This window comes from Scyliorhinus canicula, chromosome 1, assembly GCF_902713615.1.
Source record: "Scyliorhinus canicula chromosome 1, sScyCan1.1, whole genome shotgun sequence".
NCBI lineage: Eukaryota > Metazoa > Chordata > Chondrichthyes > Carcharhiniformes > Scyliorhinidae > Scyliorhinus > Scyliorhinus canicula.
In genome coordinates, this window is record NC_052146.1 from 291,098,873 (window position 1) to 291,119,360 (window position 20,488).

Genomic DNA, 20,488 nt, shown 5'->3' on the forward strand with positions numbered 1-20,488 from the left:
TATTTGTACTAAGTGGACAGCAGTGCCAATTTTCTGGTCCTTCAAACTTTTCTATTAAACCTAGCAGTGAAACATGGACCGAGTTCATTTAAGGACCACTGCTAGTGACATTCGGAATTTTGTGCGTCCAAAATGGGATAAAATTACATTTTCATATTCAAATAGGTGATCAAATTAAAATGGGCATAAATTCAACCAATCTATTTATGGAGAGGGTGAATTGACACTAAGTTATGGAAATATTATATTTTGGTTAGTTCACCTAAGCACAAGTTTCACTAGTTTAAATAGTAAATTGCAAAATATAGCAAACACACTGAAGAATAATTAATTTTTGTTATATGTGGTGTTACACAATCGCAGTGCTATTGGACAGGTTTTCATGGAATAAACACTTGCATTAAACAGCTAATATTTCAAAGTAGTTCTTTTTTCTCCAAATTCCTTGTGGAAACACCAAAATGTTTTAAAGCATAAGTCAAGTAATTTGTCTAGTTTGTAACCATATTATTTAGAAGAATTAGTAACGTGTCTTGACAGTAGGTGGTATGAACAACACACCGTGTTTGTAAATAAATTTTGCATTTCCGAGGAAATAAACATCCAAGATTACATCTATTGCTCAGATCAAGTGACTGTAAGTATAAATATATACAAAAGCATTGCTTTTGTATTTGATTCTGGAAATGAATTTGCAGAAATCATTGCAACCCACAGAAGGTAGTACTTTGTTCCAAAGCATGATTTCCAACCAATGAAAGCTCAGACCTGAAGGGGACAATTTTCATGGTTGTGTTTAAAAATTGTATTTCCAGAAGAGGTTATGTGTAAGATTACAATTTTAACCTTATTCTTCCACATAGCCATTAAAAAACCCTTCATTTAGCATTACATACATAGCCTAAGACCCCCAAACAGGCACCATCAGGACTGGAAACGTGTAGTAGATTTAAAGAATGTAAAGCACATTTCAATTAGAAATATTACATTTCAACTCTTCTATAAAGTAAAATGGCTGCTGTATTATTGAATTATGTAGATTATATAAATCCAATTTAAAATACAGTATATTTAGTTATATTTAAACCAATTACACAAATATTTCACGAAACAATCACCAGGATTTCAACAACTTGATGAGACTTTATAAGGAGCCAACACTCTTATAATGGAAAGATGAATAGCTAAGTTAATTAGTGAGGGATAAGACAAACAAATGTATCTAATGTTCAAATGTTAATGCAAAATACGATAAACACTTCAATTTTGCCATCAAATTTCTAACTTTTCACTTGAGCAACTACTGAGGTTTAGTTTTAAAAATTTCACGTTGAACAGCAATTACAATAATTAATGCAAGTGGACATTCAAAAAAATGTCCAACAAATAACTGAACCAAATAGCCAAGAAAAGCGAAGGAAAATAAAATGTGTTTATAGTACTCAGGATGGAAAGCTAGAACGAAAAGGAAATAAAAAAGCAAGAACCTTAGGCATTCCTCCATGAAGCTCTCCTACCTCTTCCCTTGTGTCAATGGTTGAACCAGGAGTGGTGGCAGCAGTGCTTACTGTGGTACTAGGGGCAGTGCCTGATGAACTCACAGAATCTATCTCACCTGCCACGTCATGGATTTCACGTGCAAGGATGGCCAGATCCTTGGCCAAATCTTGACTGATCCTGATCATGAGAAAAGAAATGCACACCAAATCCTGAAAAATTACCCATTACAAAGATTACCAGCATTAAAAAACTATTACTGTTAAAAATCATAAATCAGTTTGATCTTCAGACGTGCTGTACTTAACTGAAAATAGGACAGTCCTTTACTGCTTTTACAGTGACTGTCTCTTTTATGTAATGCAAACATTGCATTAAATACTCTAAGTAGATTCCTCCCAAGGTCTTTGAAAGAAATTTAAGCTCCAATTACATTAGGAATGTTGTTTTTTAGGAATATTTTCATCTGATCAGAAAACGATTCCTTCCCACTATGCTGAACATCAAAATAAACAAAGAAACAAATTTTGTAAAACAGATCTCCGAGCGGTGTCAAATCGTGAAAGCCAAGAAATAGGTGGGGATGGAGCTTATATTTGAAGCTGAACATCTTTCAAAGAATGGGAAAGTTTGAAACAAAACAGGAAAACCTCAGTTATTCTGTTAAATGCTACACCAAGTCAGTGGTGAAATGCAAAACATTGGTATAAACATTCAAAACAAGGATATTCCTGAATATCAATAACAAATTGTTGTAACTTCAGTTTCCACTAATCTGGCACATTCAACAACAAGTCCAGGATGTTGTTGTGCCAGATTACGCGATTCAGATCAGCAAGTTATTCCCTTTGCACATTCCTTGTCGGTCAAAACACTGATCGGTACAGCAAGTGTTCCTGAGCTAGTAATAGGTGACTAGAAAGACAAACCTCGTCTCCTCCCAAATTATGTGTGTGTCTTTTGTTCTATGAATGGAAGAACAGGGACCTCTGTTGCCAAAATAGTGATATACCATCTCAGGGCATAGCTATAAAATTCTGTGAAAGCCTGCAAGAGTCTCAGGTCGCAAAATGTTGATGCAGAATATCCACTTCTGGGTAGACCTAGTTTTAACAATCTAATCGATGGGTCAAATGGCATCTTCATTGCTGCAGTTGTATTTCTCTCCTAATGGGAGTGCTGCAACCTAATTTTATACCCTTGAAAAGTTATGGCCTTCAAATTCAGACTGCACCAGTGCAGACAAATGAGACACTCGTTGGTCTATATCATTGGGTATAGCTTGATGTTTGGTTCCTGAAGTAGTTTGCTGTTATCTCAACTCAAATTTGTTTACATACCATAACTAAATGGCGGATCCCAAACTTCCTTTCCTCAGGTACACTTACTACCCTGAGGGAAGATGGTCATCAAACCTATTCTGGAGTCAAAAGATACTTATCGCATGACGTCAGCCCACTAAATCCGGAGACTGTCAATTTTTCAGCAAAGAGGAACCAGTAACTGCATTAATTTTTTTTAAAATTTAGTCTTCCCTTCTGATGGCCTTCAATATTAATTTAGGGTGAAACATATAGAAACCAATGGGCTGGTTTAGCACAGTGGGCTAAATAGCTGACTTGTAATGCAGAACCTAGCCTGTAACTCGGGTTCAATTCCCGTACCTGCCTCCCCAAATAGGTGCCGGAATGTGGCGACTAGGGGCTTTTCACAGTAACTTCATTGAAGCCTACTTGTGGCAATAGGTGATTATTATTATTGAGTGTTTTTTCACTGCTTGAGGCATAGTGGTGGAACAGTTTTCTTTCCAGATTAGTAATACAGAAGGCAGATACTAATCTAAATAGAGTGACTTCAATTCCACCGTGGCATTGTGAGAATTTAAATTAAGTTTTCAAAAAAAAAAATCTAGAAGCAAAATAAATATTATTTAGTATAAGTGGCCATGAAGCTGCTGGATTGTTGTTTAAAAATCCAAATACGGATGTCCCTTTAAGAAAGGGAACTTGCTGTCCTTACCCAGTCTGGCCTATATGTGTTCCAGATATGGTGGAGTCTTAAATAGCCACTGAAGAGACTTAGCAACCATTCAAACTTGCGACATTGGTTCAAGGCTCATCACTGTCTTCTCAAAACAATTAGGGATGAGCGATAAAATGGCAGCGCTGGATAAGCAGGCATTCAGCATTCAAAGTTCTTTCTTAAAGATACTGGAGGGATTCAGTGTTGTGGTAGGATATAACATTATTTTTACAGGTGTTAAGCTCATACCAGACCAATGGGACTGGGGGGGGGGGGGGGGGGGGGGGGTAGTTGATTTTAAAGAGAAAGCATTCCACAACATGGCAGTCTCAGTTCAGATATGCTATAGAGATGCTATGCGATTGGAAAAATTAAAACACACATGTTCTAAGGTTAGGTTAAAGCATGAAGGACAGAAATAAAATCAGTAATTCACTCGGCTCACTGGGCTAAATCGCTGGCTTTTAAAGCAGACCAAGCAGGCCAGCAGCACGGTTCGATTCCCGTACCAGCCTCCCCGGACAGGCGCCGGAATGTGGCGACTAGGGGCTTTTCACAGTAACTTCACTGAAGCCTACTCATGACAATAAGCGATGTTTTCATTTAATCCCATACTTTAATAAACTAATAACATACAACTATTATTTTCTTCCTTTCTTTTACTGACAATTTGTGGTGAATCTGTAGAACTCTTTGCCGCAGAAGGATGTGGAGGGCAAATCACTGAGTGTCTTTAAGACAGAGATAGATAGGTTCTTGATCAATAAGGGGGATCAGAGGTTATGGGGAGAAGGCAGGAGAATGGGGATGAGAAAAATATCAGCCATGATTGAATGGTGAAGCAGACTCAATGGGCCGAGTGGCCCAATTCTGCTTCTATGTCTTATGGTCTAATCCCAAAGTTCCTCAAGGAATAACCAAGAGTGGAATTTTTAAATGAGAAATTCACATCTGCACAATATATAATCTTATAGTTTTAACAGAAACTTTTAAACCTAAATTTACAGTATAGATTATTTTAGCTTCCAGTTAACTAAATGGATTTTAAACTAAATTGAATGGATAAATCGCATGGTCAATGTAACATTTCAGTCCATTGCCCATTTTGTGAGCTTAACTAGAGTTTAATTGTCGGCAAGCACGAAACCGACTGTCATTCACGCCTGCTGACCAAAATATGCACCCAGAAAAAAGCCTCCATATTAAATTAATAATCTGTGTGCTTGGTTAAAGGATATCAGTCCGGATGACTGTGGTGTTATAACTAGCTTCAGGAAAGAAACCTTAGCATAAGCCAAGCTTTACTTTCCCCAATGATTGCTGATCAGTGTTCCCTTCTGGAAATGCATGCCTGTAAATGTCAGATAAAGACAATGTCTGGCTCAGCTGGAATAACTGCTCACACCAACTTGCATAAAATGGCTAAGAAACTAAGGTATCAGTGGGACATCACTATCCATAGAGTCAATACTTACTTGGAATTGAAAATTCAGAGAAAATGAGAAGAAGATTGGAATTGGGTCAATTAATAATGGTTGATTAATGGTTCAAAATATAAAAATGAAAAATTAGCAGTCCGAATGAGAACATTCCAATTTATAATTACATCACAAGTTTAACAACAAAATTAGAACACAGAACACCTACTTTGATATTGAAAGATACCTGGCAATTTCCTCACTGTGAGCAGTCCAGTCTCTTATGTAGTCATCTTGCTCTTTCATTTTGTTTTTCAGGAGCATGTTGGTTGATGTTACATTACTGTTCTGCAGTTTTGTGCTCCTCAGCGCTGTACTGGTTCGTAAGCGGCAATGTTTAGGTGAACTACGATTCGACCCAAATTCATCTTCGGAAGTTGAAGCATAATCTGTAGGGAATCGTCTCCATCGTGGACCTTGCAAAATAACTAAATGTATAAGCAGCAAGGACAATTTTGGTACACAAGTGTCTATAAGGAAATTAATGTTCAAAGAAAACGCAGTTACAAATATGTCACTACATAATTTAATCGTGGGACCATAGGATTACAAAATATCTCCACAAATAAATACCGAATTATTTATGTACCTACTCAGCATTTTATGTTGTATGCCAAGATATTTAATTATTCAATGCAGTAATGAAGAGAAAATATATAATTAGTAAATGATACAAAAGAAAATCTCTACTTTTTTTTTTAAGAAGACCCTTTTAGCCAGGGTAATAAAAATCTAATTTTTTTGCAAGTAGCAAAGACAATGTTAATATATTTTAAAAGTTAACCGTCTCTACAGAGGTCTTAATTTGACAAATTACCAAAATTTCTTACTGGAATTGCATTGAGTTTACCTGATGCAGAACTGTGTCCTGCTAATGATGCTTTAGCTTTAGAAGAATCAGGCATTCTTGAAATGCTATTAGCACGGAGTCTGGGAGAAACTTTGCTATCCATTGCTGATGTGCCACGCAAGTTACTCCGAATGGAGGAATCTCCACTTCGACTAATATTACTTCGAGTTATTGTCGCTTCAGAGTCACTGCGGGCTGATATAGAGCCCAGCCGGTTGCGGCGAGGTTGAGCAAGGAGATCTAATCTAGAGGGCGTTTTTCTGCCAGATGGTGGCTTTGATGTAGTTGAACTGGTTGTTGATACTTCAGACACGACAGAAACTTTATCCACATCAGCCAGTTCATTATCTGATACATCGCCAAGGCGTGCCCTACGTAAAATAGATGCTCTGGTTGGGCGAGGCTTGGGTAAAATGGTTGATTTACTAGTTGATCCAGTAGCAGCAGTTTTTGTCTTGGATAACTTATTTCCCTCTAGTTTGGAATGTAATAATTCATCTGTGGACGTAAATGATGTCTGCCCTTGTGATCGACTGGAATATGCCTCTTGATCAGAAGAAAGAAAATCAGAGATAGTAGACTGAGGAAAGCTTGATGTTTGGTCATCATCTGTCAAGTCAAAAGATGCTTGTCTTCCTCTGCCTGTGGTTTGTACAGATCTGCGAGGTTCAGATCTAATACCAAGGTCAGTAGCACGACCTTTGATTTTTCTGTCTGCAAGTTTGTCTCTAGCATTGGTTGCAGTAGTCTTAGATGAATCCTTGGCAGACTTTGTGAAGCTCTTCTCCTTGTGAAGGTTACTTAGAGTTCTTCGCTTTTGAAGAGACTTCTTTTCTGCATCTCCACTAACTAAGCTAATAGTACTAGCAGTGTCAATATCGGATTCAGGAGAAATGGAATCATCCCTGTGGTAGCTTGGGGTTTCATCTCCACCATCTATCCTATTTTCATCCTTCAACTTCGCCTCAAGAAAAGCCATTACTGATTCTGTATCTTTCAACAAAGTAGTAGTGTCAATGGTGGAGTCTGTCCCATTAGAATTATTTCTCTCTCTGTTCCGTGTAGTTATAGATGCGTCACCTGGTGACCCAGACTGCCTACTAATACGAGGTATAAGCTCTAATGGTACATTACTACTTGGTTTTTCTATGGTGAAGCTTCCCTGTCTGACCAAAGGCCTCGGAGAATCCTTTTTTTCTGTGTCCCCACCTTTGCAAATGTGTCTTCTGACAGACTCTTCTGACTTTTTCTGTTTTGCTTCAGTTTGAACCTCTGCTTTGTCCAAAGTGCTTGTGGCAGTGGCCTGCCTGGATTCTCGTACGTCATTAGCTTTCTGTCTTGATAATACTTCCCTGCTTTTGTCAATCAGATTAGTGTTAACTAGAGGCTTACTGGCAGTTGTTTTAGAAGAGCCCCGCTGGTATAAACTCTCCTTATGGCCCTGCTGTTGAGTTGCAGGTGAAGATTGCCTTGCTGCTGATATTCCCTTTATAGGTTCAGCTTTTGCTTTAGTAGATGGAGTGTAGTTGCTGGATTGAAACATTGCACCTTCCTTGCTCTTCATTGTTTCACTGCAAATATCTCCAGCAGTGTCAGCTTTGATAGCAGAGCCACCTTTTGACCGGCCAGTCTTCGAAATGCTGCTAGCTTGCTCCTTCTGTTTGTCTTTCTGGTGAGGTGGAGTTGTAGTTTCTTTCTCCGGAAGCTCAGTGTCTTGCTTTTCATCTATTTCACGTCTTGGTTTTGCTAGGTTTAAAGTAAGGGAAGCTTTTGGTCTTAGGCCCTCAGCTGCTTTATCTTCTATTGGAAGCTGTGGAAGTGTTCTTCTCTTTCTCTCACTCACACTGGCTTTTGCAGTTTCTGATGTGGTAGATGTGCTTTTTGCGGAGATACCAGATTCACTAATATCTGCATCTATACAAAAGAAAAAATAACTTTATACTGCAATAAATGCAACAGTTTTTTTTTAAAACAACAGCTAGAAAAATGACCTTCAAGAGACCTTCACTTCCTACCCCACTGAGCATTGCAATTTATTATTTCCCCCTCAGTGAGATGACATCAGCAAGTGTATTTGCTGCAAATTTAAAAATTAGCATTTGGACTAATCCTGGCATGAGAGTCAAGAAAATTAGTTATTGTTCAATTAAAAGAAAACAGCAGCTAAATTAATTCCAAAATTTATTAGAACAATCAATTGATTGGAAACCACAGGATATTACTTGAATCACAAGCAAAATAAATATATTATCTAACATACAGACCCATATATTCCATTGTTTACAAACTGGGGCAAAAATAAAAAACAATATATCTCAAAATCTAATGAACAGTTTTCAACAAAACTTTGTACACGGATAGGGTACGGACTGCAGAAGAGCTGATTAGCTTTTGACAAAGATGTGGATCCAGATCCTGGAATTTTTTAAAGAATGATTTGCTCTGGGCAGTACAGTAGCACAGTGGCCTGTTGTAGCCAGTCTAATGCCCTAAATCTTTCTTTACTTAACTCTCCCTTATGGTTTCTTTCTGCCCCCCCCCCCCCCCCCCCTCTTGTGGCAGACTGGTACAAAAGGTGAAGTCACACGGGATCAGGGGTGAGCTGGCAAGGTGGATACAGAACTGGCTAGGTCATAGAAGGCAGAGTAGCAATGGAAGGGTGCTTTTCTAATTGGAGGGCTGTGACTAGTGGTGTTCCACAGGGATCAGTGCTGGGACCTTTGCTGTTCGTAGTATATATAAATGATTTGGAGGAAAATGTAACTGGTCTGATTAGTAAGTTTGCGGATGACACAAAAGTTGGTGGAATTGTGGATAGCGATGATGACTGTCAGAGGATACAACAGGATTTAGATCGTTTGGAGACTTGGGCAGACGGATGGCAGATAGAGTTTAATCCGGACAAATGTGAGGTAATGCATTTTGGAAGGTCTAATACAGGTAGGGAATATACAGTGAATTGTAGAACCCTCAAGAGTATTGACAGTCAGAGAGATCTAGGTATACAGGTCCACAGGTCAATGAAAGGGGCAACACAGGTGGATAAGGTAGTCAAGGAGGCATACGGCATGCTTGCCTTCATTGGCCGTGGCATTGAGTATAAAAATTGGCAAGTCATGTTGCAGCTGTATAGAACCTTAGTTAGGCCACACTTGGAGTAGTGTTCAATTCTGGTCGCCACACTACCAGAAGGATGTGGAGGCTTTAGAGAGGGTGCAGAAGAGATTTACCAGGATGCTGTCTGGTATGGAGGGCATTAGCTATGAGGAGGTCACTGGGCTAAATCGCTGGCTTTTAAAGCAGACCAAGCAGGCCAGCAGCACGGTTCGATTCCCGTATCAGCCTCCCCAGACAGGCGCCGGAATGTGGTGACTAGGGGCTTTTCACAGTAACTTCATTGAAGCCTACTCGTGACAATAAGCGATTTTCATTTTTCATTTTCAGAAACTTGGTTTGTTCTCACTGGAATAAAGGAGGTTGAGGGGCGACCTGATAGAGGTACAAAATTATGAGGGGCATAGACAGCATGGATAGTCAGAGAGCTTTCCCAGGGTAGAGGGGTGAGTTACTAGTGGGCATAGGATTATGGTGCGAGGGGCAAGGCTTAGAGGAGATGTACGAGGCAAGTTTTTTTACACAGAGGGGGTAGTGGGTGCCTGGAACTCGCTGCCGGAGGAGATGGTGGTGCAGGGACGATAGTGACGTTTAAGGGGCATTTTGACAAATACATGAATAGGATGGGAATAGAGGGATACGGACCCCGGAAGTGTAGAAGATTTTAGTTTAGACAGGCAGCATGCTCGGCGCAGGCATGGAGGGCCGAAGGGCCTGTTCCTGTGTTATACTTTTCTTTGTTCTTCCCCTGACCTCTTTCTCTCTCCCCTCCCCCCCCCCCCCCCATTTACCCTGTAGCTGCACTCCTCTTTCTCTCCCCCCACCTCCCTACAGCCAGGCGCTTTCCCCCTTGTGGGAGGCCTCTTTCCCCTGCACTCTACCCAGTGCTAGCTACCTCGCTAGTGTGGTAGACCCCATCCCGGGGCTAGTTGCGCATCCTCCCAAATCCTGAGCTCCCTGTTGGCCATTCCCCTCACCTTCTACGCTTTGCTGTGCTCGTTCATATGTCCCTCTCTTCACCCCGCACCCCAGAACGAGGCAGTACACACCTGCGTAAAGTGGTCGCTGTAGTGATGGTTCATAGATAACTGTGCAGCATGTAAAAAATTAACACTAAGCATTAAGAGTCTCTTCCTGTGGGCTCTTCATTGCTGCCCATGCTGCCGCTTTTTCAGTCCGTTCTCCATGACAAACTTGTCCACGTTCGCAGGAGCCGTGAAGAAGTTGCTCCCTGCCTTGGTACATGACCCAGAGCTTAGCTGGGTACAGCATCCCAAACCGTACACCGTTTCTGTACAGCGTGGCATTTGCCTTTTTTAATTCTGCCCGGCGCTTGGCTAGGTCGGCTACAATGTCCTGATATATCCGAATCCGATGGCCTTCCCAGTTACAGTCCTTGATGGAGCACCGGTAGTCCTGGTGAACGTACACGTGCCCAACTGGGATGACACAGGGGGCGAAATTCTCTGACCCCCAGCAGGGTCGGAGAATCGCCTGGGGCCGCCGGAAATCCCGCCCCGGCCATGGTAGAGATTCTCCGCCACCCGGGAATTGGCGGGGGCTGGAATCACGCCCCCCGATCGGCGTGACGTCCGTGCCGATCGGCGAGGCCCCTGCGGCGATTCTCCGGCCCGCGATGGGCCGAAGTCCCGCCACTGGCAGGCCTCTCCCGCCGCTGAGGTTTGAACCACCTCTGGTGGCGGCGGGATCGGCGGCGCAACCCGGCCCCCCGGGGGGAGGCGATCGGACCCCGGGGGGCGGGTGCCCCCACAGTGGCCAGGCCCGCGATCGGGGGCCCCCGATCGGAGGGCGGGCCAGTGCCGTGGGGGCACTCTTTCTCCTCCGCCGCCGCCATGGCGGAAGCGGAAGAGGATCCCCCAGCGCGCATGCGCCGGTGGTGACGTCACCACAGGCGCATGCGCGAACCGGTGAAGGTCTTTTGGCCAGCCCCGGGACTGAAAGGCCGCTGGTACCGGTTTTGGCGCCAGTCGTGGTGGTGCCAACCGCTCCGGAACGGGCCTAGCCCCCAAATGTGCGGAGAATTCCGCACCTTTGGGGAGGCCCGACGCCGGAGTGGTTGGTGCCACTCCCCTACGCTGGGACTCCCCGTCCCGCCGGGTAGGGGAGAATGCCGCCCAGGGTTTGTAAAGAAGACCATGGCGGAAATCCCCGACATAGACCCACACTGACTGATCATTGGGGAGGGGGAAACAGGTCGAACGCCAAAAAAGGAAAGACTTCCAATAGGGTGAAGGAACTCGGCCCATTTATGGAACAGATGGGGGTGGTGGACCCATGGCAATTCACTCACCCGGGGAGGAATTCTCCTTCTCCCTTCACGGATCGACTTCTTTGTAGTGGCGAATTCAGTGCTTCTAGGGCTGGGAAGAGCGGAATACTCCGCTATCATACTCTCCAACCACGCCACACATTATATGAATGCGAGGTTGGAGACGGGCCACGCCCAACATCCCCCGTGGAGGCTGGACACGCCCTCCTGGCCGATAAGGCTTTCTGCAAGAAAATATCACAGGCCATAGACAAGTATATTACTAATAACTAGAATGGGGAGGTCTCATCTTCCACGTTCTGGGAGGCGCTGAAGGCTGTGATCAGGGGTGAAATTATAGTTTAAAAAGCAGAGAGAGATAGGGAAGAGAGAGTGGGTAGGCAACAGCTAGTCAACTCCATACTGGAAGTGGACCGCACTCCGAGGCCCTGACCGTTAGGCAGCCAGGCGGAGAGGAAAAAGCTACAGATGGACTTTGACCTGCTCTCCATGAGGAAAGCAGTGAACCAACTCAGTCAGGCAAGGGGGACCCTGTACGAGTATGGAGAAAAGGCCGCCCGCCCACTGGCTCACCAGCTGAGAAAGCAGGCAGCCACGAGGGAAATAGCCCAGATTAGGGATAGCAAAGGCAAATAAGTAGCGAAGTCGGAAAAGCCCAATGAGGCACTTTAGACCTTCTACCCGGGGATGTACACCTCAGAGCCCCCAGCAGGGGACTCGAGGATGAAACAGCTCCTTGGTGGACTGGACATGCCAGTCGTGGGGGAGGATAGGAGACGGGGCCTGGAAGCACCGCTAGAACTGGGAAAGTCATGGAGAGTATCAGCTCCATGCAGGCAGGGAAGGTGCCGGGACTGGACAGTTTCCCAAAAGACAAAAGATTTGCGACAGCTCTGGCTCCGCGCCTGCAGGAGATGTTCACAGACTCACTGCCGAGGGGCATCCTGCCACCAATGCTAGCACAAGCCTCAATCTCGCTGATACCTAAGAAAGACAAAGACCCAACAGAATGCGGTTCTTACAGACCTATCCCGCTGCAGACGCAAAAATATTAGCCAAGATCCTAGCCAAAAGGCTGAAGGACTGCGTACCAGAGGTGGGTGCCGAAGCCCAGACGGGCTATATCAAGGGTAGACGGCCAACATCGAACATCAGGTGCCCACAGAATACCTGAGGTGATCATCTCCCTGGATGCAGAAAAGGTCTTCGACAAAGTCGAATGCAGCACGGTAGCATAGTGGTTAGCACAATTGCTTCACAGCTCCAAGGTCCCAGGTTCGATTTCCGGATTGGGTCACTGTCTGTGCGGAGTCTGCACGATCTCCCCGTGTGTGCGTGGGTTTTCTCCGGGTGCTCCGGTTTCCTCCCACAGTCCAACGATGTGCGGGTTTGGTGGATTGGCCATGCTAAATTGTCCTTAGTGTCCAAAACAGTCAAGTGGAGTTACAGGTTTACATGGATAGGGTGGAAGTGTGGATTTAACTTAAGTGGGGTGCTCTTTACAAGGGCTGGTGTAGACTCGATAAGCCAAATGGCCTCCTTCTGCACAGTAAATTCTATGTTCTATGTTCTAAAGACATCCAGTGATTTGGCCTCCACAGTCTTCTGCGGCAAAGGGTTCTACATATTCACCACCCTCTGGCTGAAGAAATTCTTCCTCATCTCTGTTTTAAAGGATCATCCCTTTAATCCGAGATTGTGTCCTCTGCTTCTAGTTTTTCTTACAAGTTGAAACATCCTCTCCACGTCCACTCTATCCAGTATCCCCCCTCATCCTTCTAAACTCCAACGAGTACAGACCCATAGTCCTCAACCATTCCTCATACGACTAGCTCTTCATTCCAGGAATCATTCTTGCGAACCACCTCTGGACCCTTTCAAAGGCCAGCACATAACACCATGGGCTCTTAACTTATTTAACACTCTCCTATGCGGCACTTTGTAAAAGGCCTTCTGGAAATCTAAATAAATCACGTCCACCGTTTCTTCTTTGTCTAACTTCCTTGTTATCTCCTCAAAGAACTCTAACAGGTTTGTCAGACATGATCTCCTTTTGAAAAAGCCGTGCTGACTCAGTTCTATTTTATCATGCATTTCCAAGTACTCCGCGATCTCATCTTTAATAATGGACTCTAAAATCTTACCAATGACTAAAGTCAGGCTAACCGGCCTATAATTTCCTGCTTTCTGCCTCCCTCCTTTCTTAAACAGCGGAGTTACATTAGCTACTTTCCAGTCCTCTGGGACCCTTCCTGCCTCCAGTGATTCCTGAAAGATCACCACCAATGACTCCACATTCGCCTCAGCTATCTCCTTCAGAATCGTGGGGTGTAGCCCATCCGGTCCAGGTGATTTATCCACCTTCAGACTTTTCAGTTTGCCCAGAACCTTCTCCTTAGTGATGTCCACTATACTCACCTCTGCCCCCTGGAGCTCTGGCATTCCACTGGTGTCTTCCGCCATGAAAACTGTTGCAAAGTAACTATTCAGTTCCTCTGCCATTTCATTGTTTCCTATTATTACCTCCAGCTTCATTTTCCAGTGGTCCAATGTCAATTTTTGCCTCTCTCTTACCTTTTATATATTGAAAAAAACTCTTCCTATCTTCTTTTATATTACTAGCTGGCTTACACTCATACTTCATCTTCTCCCCGCTTATTGCATTTTTAGTCGTCCTCTGCTCGCTTTTAAGGCTTCCCAATCCTCTGACTTCCCACTAATCGTGCCACTTTGTATTCTTTTTCTTTTATGCTGTCTTGATTTCCCTCATCAACCATGGATGCCTCATCCTCCCCTTAGCATGTTTCCTCCTCCTTGGGATGAATGTTTGATGTACCTCCCGAATAACCCCCAAAAACTCCTGCCATTGCTGTTCCACTGTCTTCCCTGCTAGGCTTCCTTTCCAACTAACTCTGGCCAGATCCTCCCTCATGTTTTTGTAGTTACCCTTATTTAATTGCAATACTGTTACATCTGATTCCAGCTTCTCCCTCTCAAACTGCAGGGTAAATTATATCATATTGTGGTCACTGCCCCCTAAGGGTTCCTTCACCTTAAGTTCCCTAATCAAGTCTGCCTCATTACACATCACCAAAACCAGAATTGCCTGTTCCCTAGGAAGCTCTGTGACAGGCTGCTCCAAAAAACCATCTCTTAAGACATTCCACAAATTCCTTTACTTGGGATCAACTACCAACCTGATTTTCCCAGTGCTCCTGCATACTGAAGTCCCCAATGACTATTGTAATATTGCCTTTTTTGTATGCCTTTTCTATCTCCTGCTTTATTTTCTGCCCCACATCCTGACTACTACTAGGGGGCGTGTACATAGATCCCATCAGGGTCTTTTTACCTTTGCGATTCCTCAACTCTATCCATAGAGATTCTATGCCTTCTGATCCTATGTCACTTCTTGTTATCGATTTAACTTAATTCCTTATTAACATTGCAATTCCACCTCCTGTCCTTTCGATAGGACATATATCCTTGATATTTAGATCCCAGCCCCGATCCCCTTGCAGCCACATCTCTGTGATGCCCACAACATCATACCGGCCAATTCCAATGTGCGCAACAAGCTCATTTACCTTGTTCCATATTCTGACCATATTTAGGTACAGCACCCTCAGTCCTTCTCATATTCTCAACTTGCGCTCAGGACGCAGCAGACCAGCTGCGTAACACCGCCAAACAGATGAGACAACGATACTATGCCACCTATATGCACACCAAGAACAGGAAGCTTGAGAAACTTAGCGTCACCACCAGCAGCAACCAAGCTTCCCCCGGTACCACAGTAGAAAACAATACAGGGAAATCTATTGTCAACTTGTTGGACTACACCCTTCAACCAGACAAAATCAAAGTCCTCAGCAGAGGGCTCAATTTCTGCACCACCACCAAAATGGACCCCATCAGTCTCGTGGCAGACACAGAGGAATTCATCAGGCGAATGAGGCTCCGGGAATTCTTTCACAGACCCCAAGAGGCCGACAGCAAACCCAAGGAGACGACCAATGAACCGGAACAGCAGACTGCGAGATCTGCAGTGCTGCAACCGAAAAGGAACCCCTCTGGAAGGCCGCTGCCCTAGACTTGACATGTATGCTCAAGCCGTCAGGAGTCGTGTCAATGCCAGATTCATCAGTCACATTCACAAGGCAGCCCTGAACGTCACCCAAGCACAACGCAACGCCATCCACGCTCTCAAGACCAACCGCAACATCGCCATCTAACCAGCAGACAAAGGAGGGGCCACCGTCATACTGAACAGAACGGACTACTGCATAGAAGTATACCGACAACTCAACAACCAGGAACACTACAGACAGTTAGCCGCAGATCCAACAAAGGAACACATCCGCCAACTCAACAGACTGATCAAGACCTTGGATCCAGGCCTTCAGAGCACCCTACGTGTTCGCATCCCACGTAATCCCCGCATTGGAGATCTCTACTGCCTCCCGAAAATACACAAGGCCAACACACCAGGCCGTCCTATCGTTTCAGGCAATGGGACCCTGTGTGAGAACCTCTCTGGCCACATCGAGGGCATCTTGAAACCGATCGTACAAGGTACACCCAGCTTCTGTCGCGACACAACGGACTTCCTACAGAAACTCAGCACCCATGGACCAGTTGAACCAGGAACATCCCTCGTCACAATGGATGTCTTGGCACTCTACACCAGCATCCCCCATGACGACGACATTGCTGCAACAGCCTCAGTCCTCAACACCGACAACTGCCAATCTCCAGACACAATTCTGCAACTCATCCGCTTCATTCTAGATCACAACGTCTTCACCTTCGGCAACAAATTCTTCATCCAGACCCACGGAACAGCCATGGGGACCAAATTCGCACCTTAATATGCTAACATCTTCATGCACAAGTTTGAACAAGACTTCCTCACCGCACAGGACCTTCAACCGACGTTATACACCAAATACATCGATGACATTTTTTTCCTTTGGACCCACAGCGAAGAATCACTGAAACGACGACACGATGAGATCAATAAATTCCATCCCACCATTAGACTCACCATGGACTATTCTCCAAATTCAGTTGCATTCTTGGACACACTCATCTCCATCATTGGCAGTCACCTCAGCACTTTGCTTTACCGCAAGCCCACAGATAACCTCACGATGCTCCACTTCTCCAGCTTTCACCCGAAAACACATTAAAGAAGCCATCCCCGATGGACAAGCCTTCCGTATACACAGGATCTGCTCAGACAAGAAGCGTAACAGATATTTACAGATACTGAAAGATGCCCTCGCACGAACGGGATATGGCGCTCGACTCATCGATCGACAGTTCCAACGCGCCACAGCAAAAAACCACACCGACCTCCTCAGAAGACAAACACGGGACACAACTGACAGAGTACCCTTCGTTGTCCAGTACTTTCCTGGGGAGGAGAAACTACGACATCTTCTTTGCAGCCTTCAACACATCATCAATGAAGATGAACATCTTGCCAAGGTCATCCCCACTACTTGCCTTCAAACAACCGTGCAACCTCAAACAAACCATTGTTTGCAGCAAATTACCCAGCCTTCAGAACAGCGACCACAACACCACACAACCCTGCCAGGGCAATCTCTGCAAGACATGCCAGATCATAGACATGGATACCACCATTACACGTGGTAACACCACCCACCAGGTACGCGGCACATACTCGTGCGACTCGACCAATGTAGTCTACCTCATACACTGCAAGAAAGGTGTCCCGAAGAGTGGTACATTGGCGAGACCATGCAGACACTGCGACAACGAATGAACGGGCATCGTGCGACAATCACCAGGCAGGAATGTTCCCTTCCAGTCGGGGAACACTTCAGCAGTCAAGGGCATTCAGCCTCTGATCTCCGGGTAAGCGTTCTCCAAGGCGGTCTTCAGGACACGCAACAACGCAGAATTGCCGAGCAAAATCTTATAGCTACGTTCCGCACGCATTAGTGCAGCCTCAACCGGGATCTTGGATTCATGTCGCATTACAGCCACCCCCCACCATCTGGCCTGGACCTGCAAAATCCTACCAACTGTCCTGGCTTGAGACAATTCACACCTCTTTAACCTGGGAATACCCACTATCTCTGGATCTGTGATGATTTGATTACCCGCAAATGCTCACATTCCAAGCATTGTCTGGCCTCTCTGACTTTGTGTATGTAAATATTTCTGGAACATACCTCTCCGGTGGGGCTAGTTTAGCTCACAGAGCTAAATCGCTGGCTTTTAAAGCAGACCAAGCAGGCCAGCAGCACAGTTCAATTCCAGTACCAGCCTCCCCGGACAGGCGGCGGAATGTGATGACTAGGGGCTTTTCACAGTAACTTCATTGAAGCCTACTTGTGACAATAAGCGATTTTAATTTTCATTTTTCATTTCCACTCACCCGAGGAAGGAGCAGTGCTCCGAAAGCTCGTGTTTGAAACAAACCTGTTCGACTTCAACCTGGTGTTGTAAGACTTCTTAATGTGCTCACCCCAGTCCAACGCCAGCATCTCCACATCATGGCTTCTCATACTTGTCACCTTTTTCGCTCTGCCCGAGGTTAGAGTCCTGCTACCTTCTATACCCTCTGTTTTATTACTTGGTCTGGAAACTTTACTAACCTCTCCTGAGCCCTCGGCTCCTATAACTAGTTGCAAGTCCTCATCATTAACCTGCACTTCTACCCTCTCCTTCAACTTTGATTTTCTATTTCTCCATACAACTGGGCCAGAATTCTGCCTGCCACACTTGTACATGCAGTCTGCCAAGCATTGTACAAGATACATGGAAGAACTAAGTGTTTTGAAAGCCTATCAGTAGCAAATGTGAGGAGAAAGCAACCCGTTATTAGATGAGCAGCAAGCAGTTAGAAGGTAAGTAGTGGTGACCAGTTCCCAGAGCACTGCAGAGCGTGTGCAGGTGTGTGATACTAGGGGGGGGGGGGCTCGCAAGAGTGGAAGAAACACTGAAATGTGGCCCCCTTTTAGAAAAAGGATGGACAAAATCAACATTGCTCCTGACAGATGGACATACTCCATGGCACCACATCAGTGTGCAGGCAGGCTTTAACTTCGTTTGTAAGCAAAAAAATGCCAGATATTATCAAAGTTCAATGTGGTAGAGAATTGGATAATCTAGTTTTCTCAGTTCAAACTTGTTCCTAAAGATGCAGAGTTTTGTTGCTTGGACTCATTACAAGATAAAATTCCACTCATCTGTTTCTTTTTCTTCCCAAAACCTGCTTACCAGCCCCTTAGTGAGAAAAAAAAAAGTTAAATGTGGATCCTTACATAGATGATTTGGAGTTGGGGCCAAGGGCAATGTGTCCAAGTTTGCAGATGACACTAAGATGAGTGATAAAGCAAAAAGTGCAGAGAATACTGGAAGTCTGCAGAGGGATTTGGATAGGTTAAGTGAATGGGCTAGGGTCTGGCAGATGGAATACAATGTTGACAAATGTGAGGTTATCCATTTTGGTAGGAATAACAGCAAACGGGATTATTATTTAAACGATAAAATATTAAAACATGCCGCTGTGCAGAGAGACCTGGGTGTGCTAGTGCATGAGTCACAGAAAGTTGGTTTACAGGTGCAACAGGTGATTAAGAAGGCAAATGGAATTTTGTCCTTCATTGCTAGAGGGATGGAGTTTAAGACTAGGGAGGTTATGTTGCAATTGTATAAGGTGTTAGTGAGGCCACACCTGGAGTATTGTCTTCAGTTTTGGTCTCCTTACTTGAGAAAGGACATACTGGCACTGGAGGGTGTGCAGAGGAGATTCACTAGGTTAATCCCAGAGCTGAAGGGGTTGGATTATGAGGAGAGGTTGAGTAGACTTGGACTGTACTCGTTGGAATTTAGAAGGATGAGGGGGGATCTTATAGAAACATTTAAAATTATAAAGGGAATAGATAGGATAGATGCGGGCAGGTTGTTTCCACTGGTGGGTGAAAGCAGAACTAGGGGACATAGCCTCAAAATAAGGGCAAGTAGATTTAGGACTGAGTTTAGGAGGAACTTCTTCACCCAAAGGGTTGTGAATCTATGGAATTCCTTGCCCAGTGAAGCAGTTGAGGCTCCTTCATTAAATGTTTTTAAGGTAAAGATAGATAGCTTTTTGAAGAATAAAGGGATTAAGGGTTATGGTGTTCGGGCCGGAAAGTGGAGCTGAGTCCACAAAAGATCAGCCATGATCTCATTGAATGGCGGAGCAGGCTCGAGGGGCCAGATGGCCTACTCCTGCTCCTAGTTCTTATGTTCTTACATAAAAAACGTTGGACCCAGCTTGAGCTAGATCATCAAATGTTAGTAGCATTTAAATAATGCTTTGTAAACTATATGAAGCACAAATTCAATAATCACAGTATTTGATTTCTCCTCTTCTATTTCACCCATTTAAACAAAAATCAATATTTTCTTTGCTGCTTAGGTTGTGTGTCATGCACATTTCCCCACAGAATAGGGAAGGAACCTATTAAATGTTGGAACCAGAGTTGCTTTACAGGAAGCCAAGATGTACACAAATACATTGAACAGGAGCAATATAACTGTTCACTGAGTTATTCTCATGATTGGTTTAGGGGAGGGAATGTTTAGGGGAGGGAAGCTGGAAAACATGCTCCTCGTGCTCAATGTGGGAGTTCAGGGACGCGGCCGATGCCCCTGACTCCTTCATGTGCGGGAAGTGTGTCCAGTTGCAGCTCCTGTTAGACCGCAGGACGGCTCTGGAGCTGCGGATGGACCGACTTTGGAGCATCCGCGATGCTAAGGAGGTCGTGGATAGCACGTTCAGTGAGTTGGTCACACCGCAGATTAGGATTGGTGAGGGAGACAGGGAATGGGTGACCAAAAGGCAGAGAAAGAGCAGGAAGGCAGTGCAGGTGTCCCCTGCGGTCATCTCCCTCCAAAACAGGTATACCGTTTTGGATACTGTTGGGGGAGATGACTCACCAGGGGAAGGCAGTAGTAGCCATGCTCATGGCACCGTGGCTGGCTCTGCTGCACAGAAGGGCGTGAAAAAGACTGGCAGGGCTATAGTCATAGGGGATTCAATCGTAACGGGAGTAGACAGGCGTTTCTGTGGTCGAAAACGAGACTCCCGAATGGTATGTTGCCTCCCGGGTGCACAGGTCAGGGATGTCTCAAATCGGCTGCAGGACATACTGAAAGGGGAGTTTGAACAGCCAGTTGTCGTGGTGCATATAGGCACCAACGATATAGGTAAAA

At 44.7% G+C, this 20,488-nt stretch overlaps 1 protein-coding gene across 13 annotated transcripts in view; it reads right to left on the reverse strand.

The window, feature by feature from the left end:
• cep170aa (centrosomal protein 170Aa) overlaps window positions 1–20,488 on the reverse strand; it is a 198,809-nt gene that overhangs the window by 28,285 nt on the left and 150,036 nt on the right. For 6 of the 13 annotated variants that reach the window (XM_038815096.1, XM_038815132.1, XM_038815089.1 and 3 more), the window contains 3 exons: window positions 5,848–7,761; window positions 5,167–5,425; window positions 1,488–1,677 (listed from right to left, as the gene is read on the reverse strand). In XM_038815096.1, coding sequence (XP_038671024.1) covers window positions 1,488–1,677; window positions 5,167–5,425; window positions 5,848–7,761 — 2,363 coding nt within the window. The remainder of the gene's footprint in view (window positions 1–1,487; window positions 1,678–5,166; window positions 5,426–5,847; window positions 7,762–20,488) is intronic. The other 7 variants (XM_038815157.1, XM_038815140.1, XM_038815166.1 and 4 more) reach the window with 4 other exon arrangements.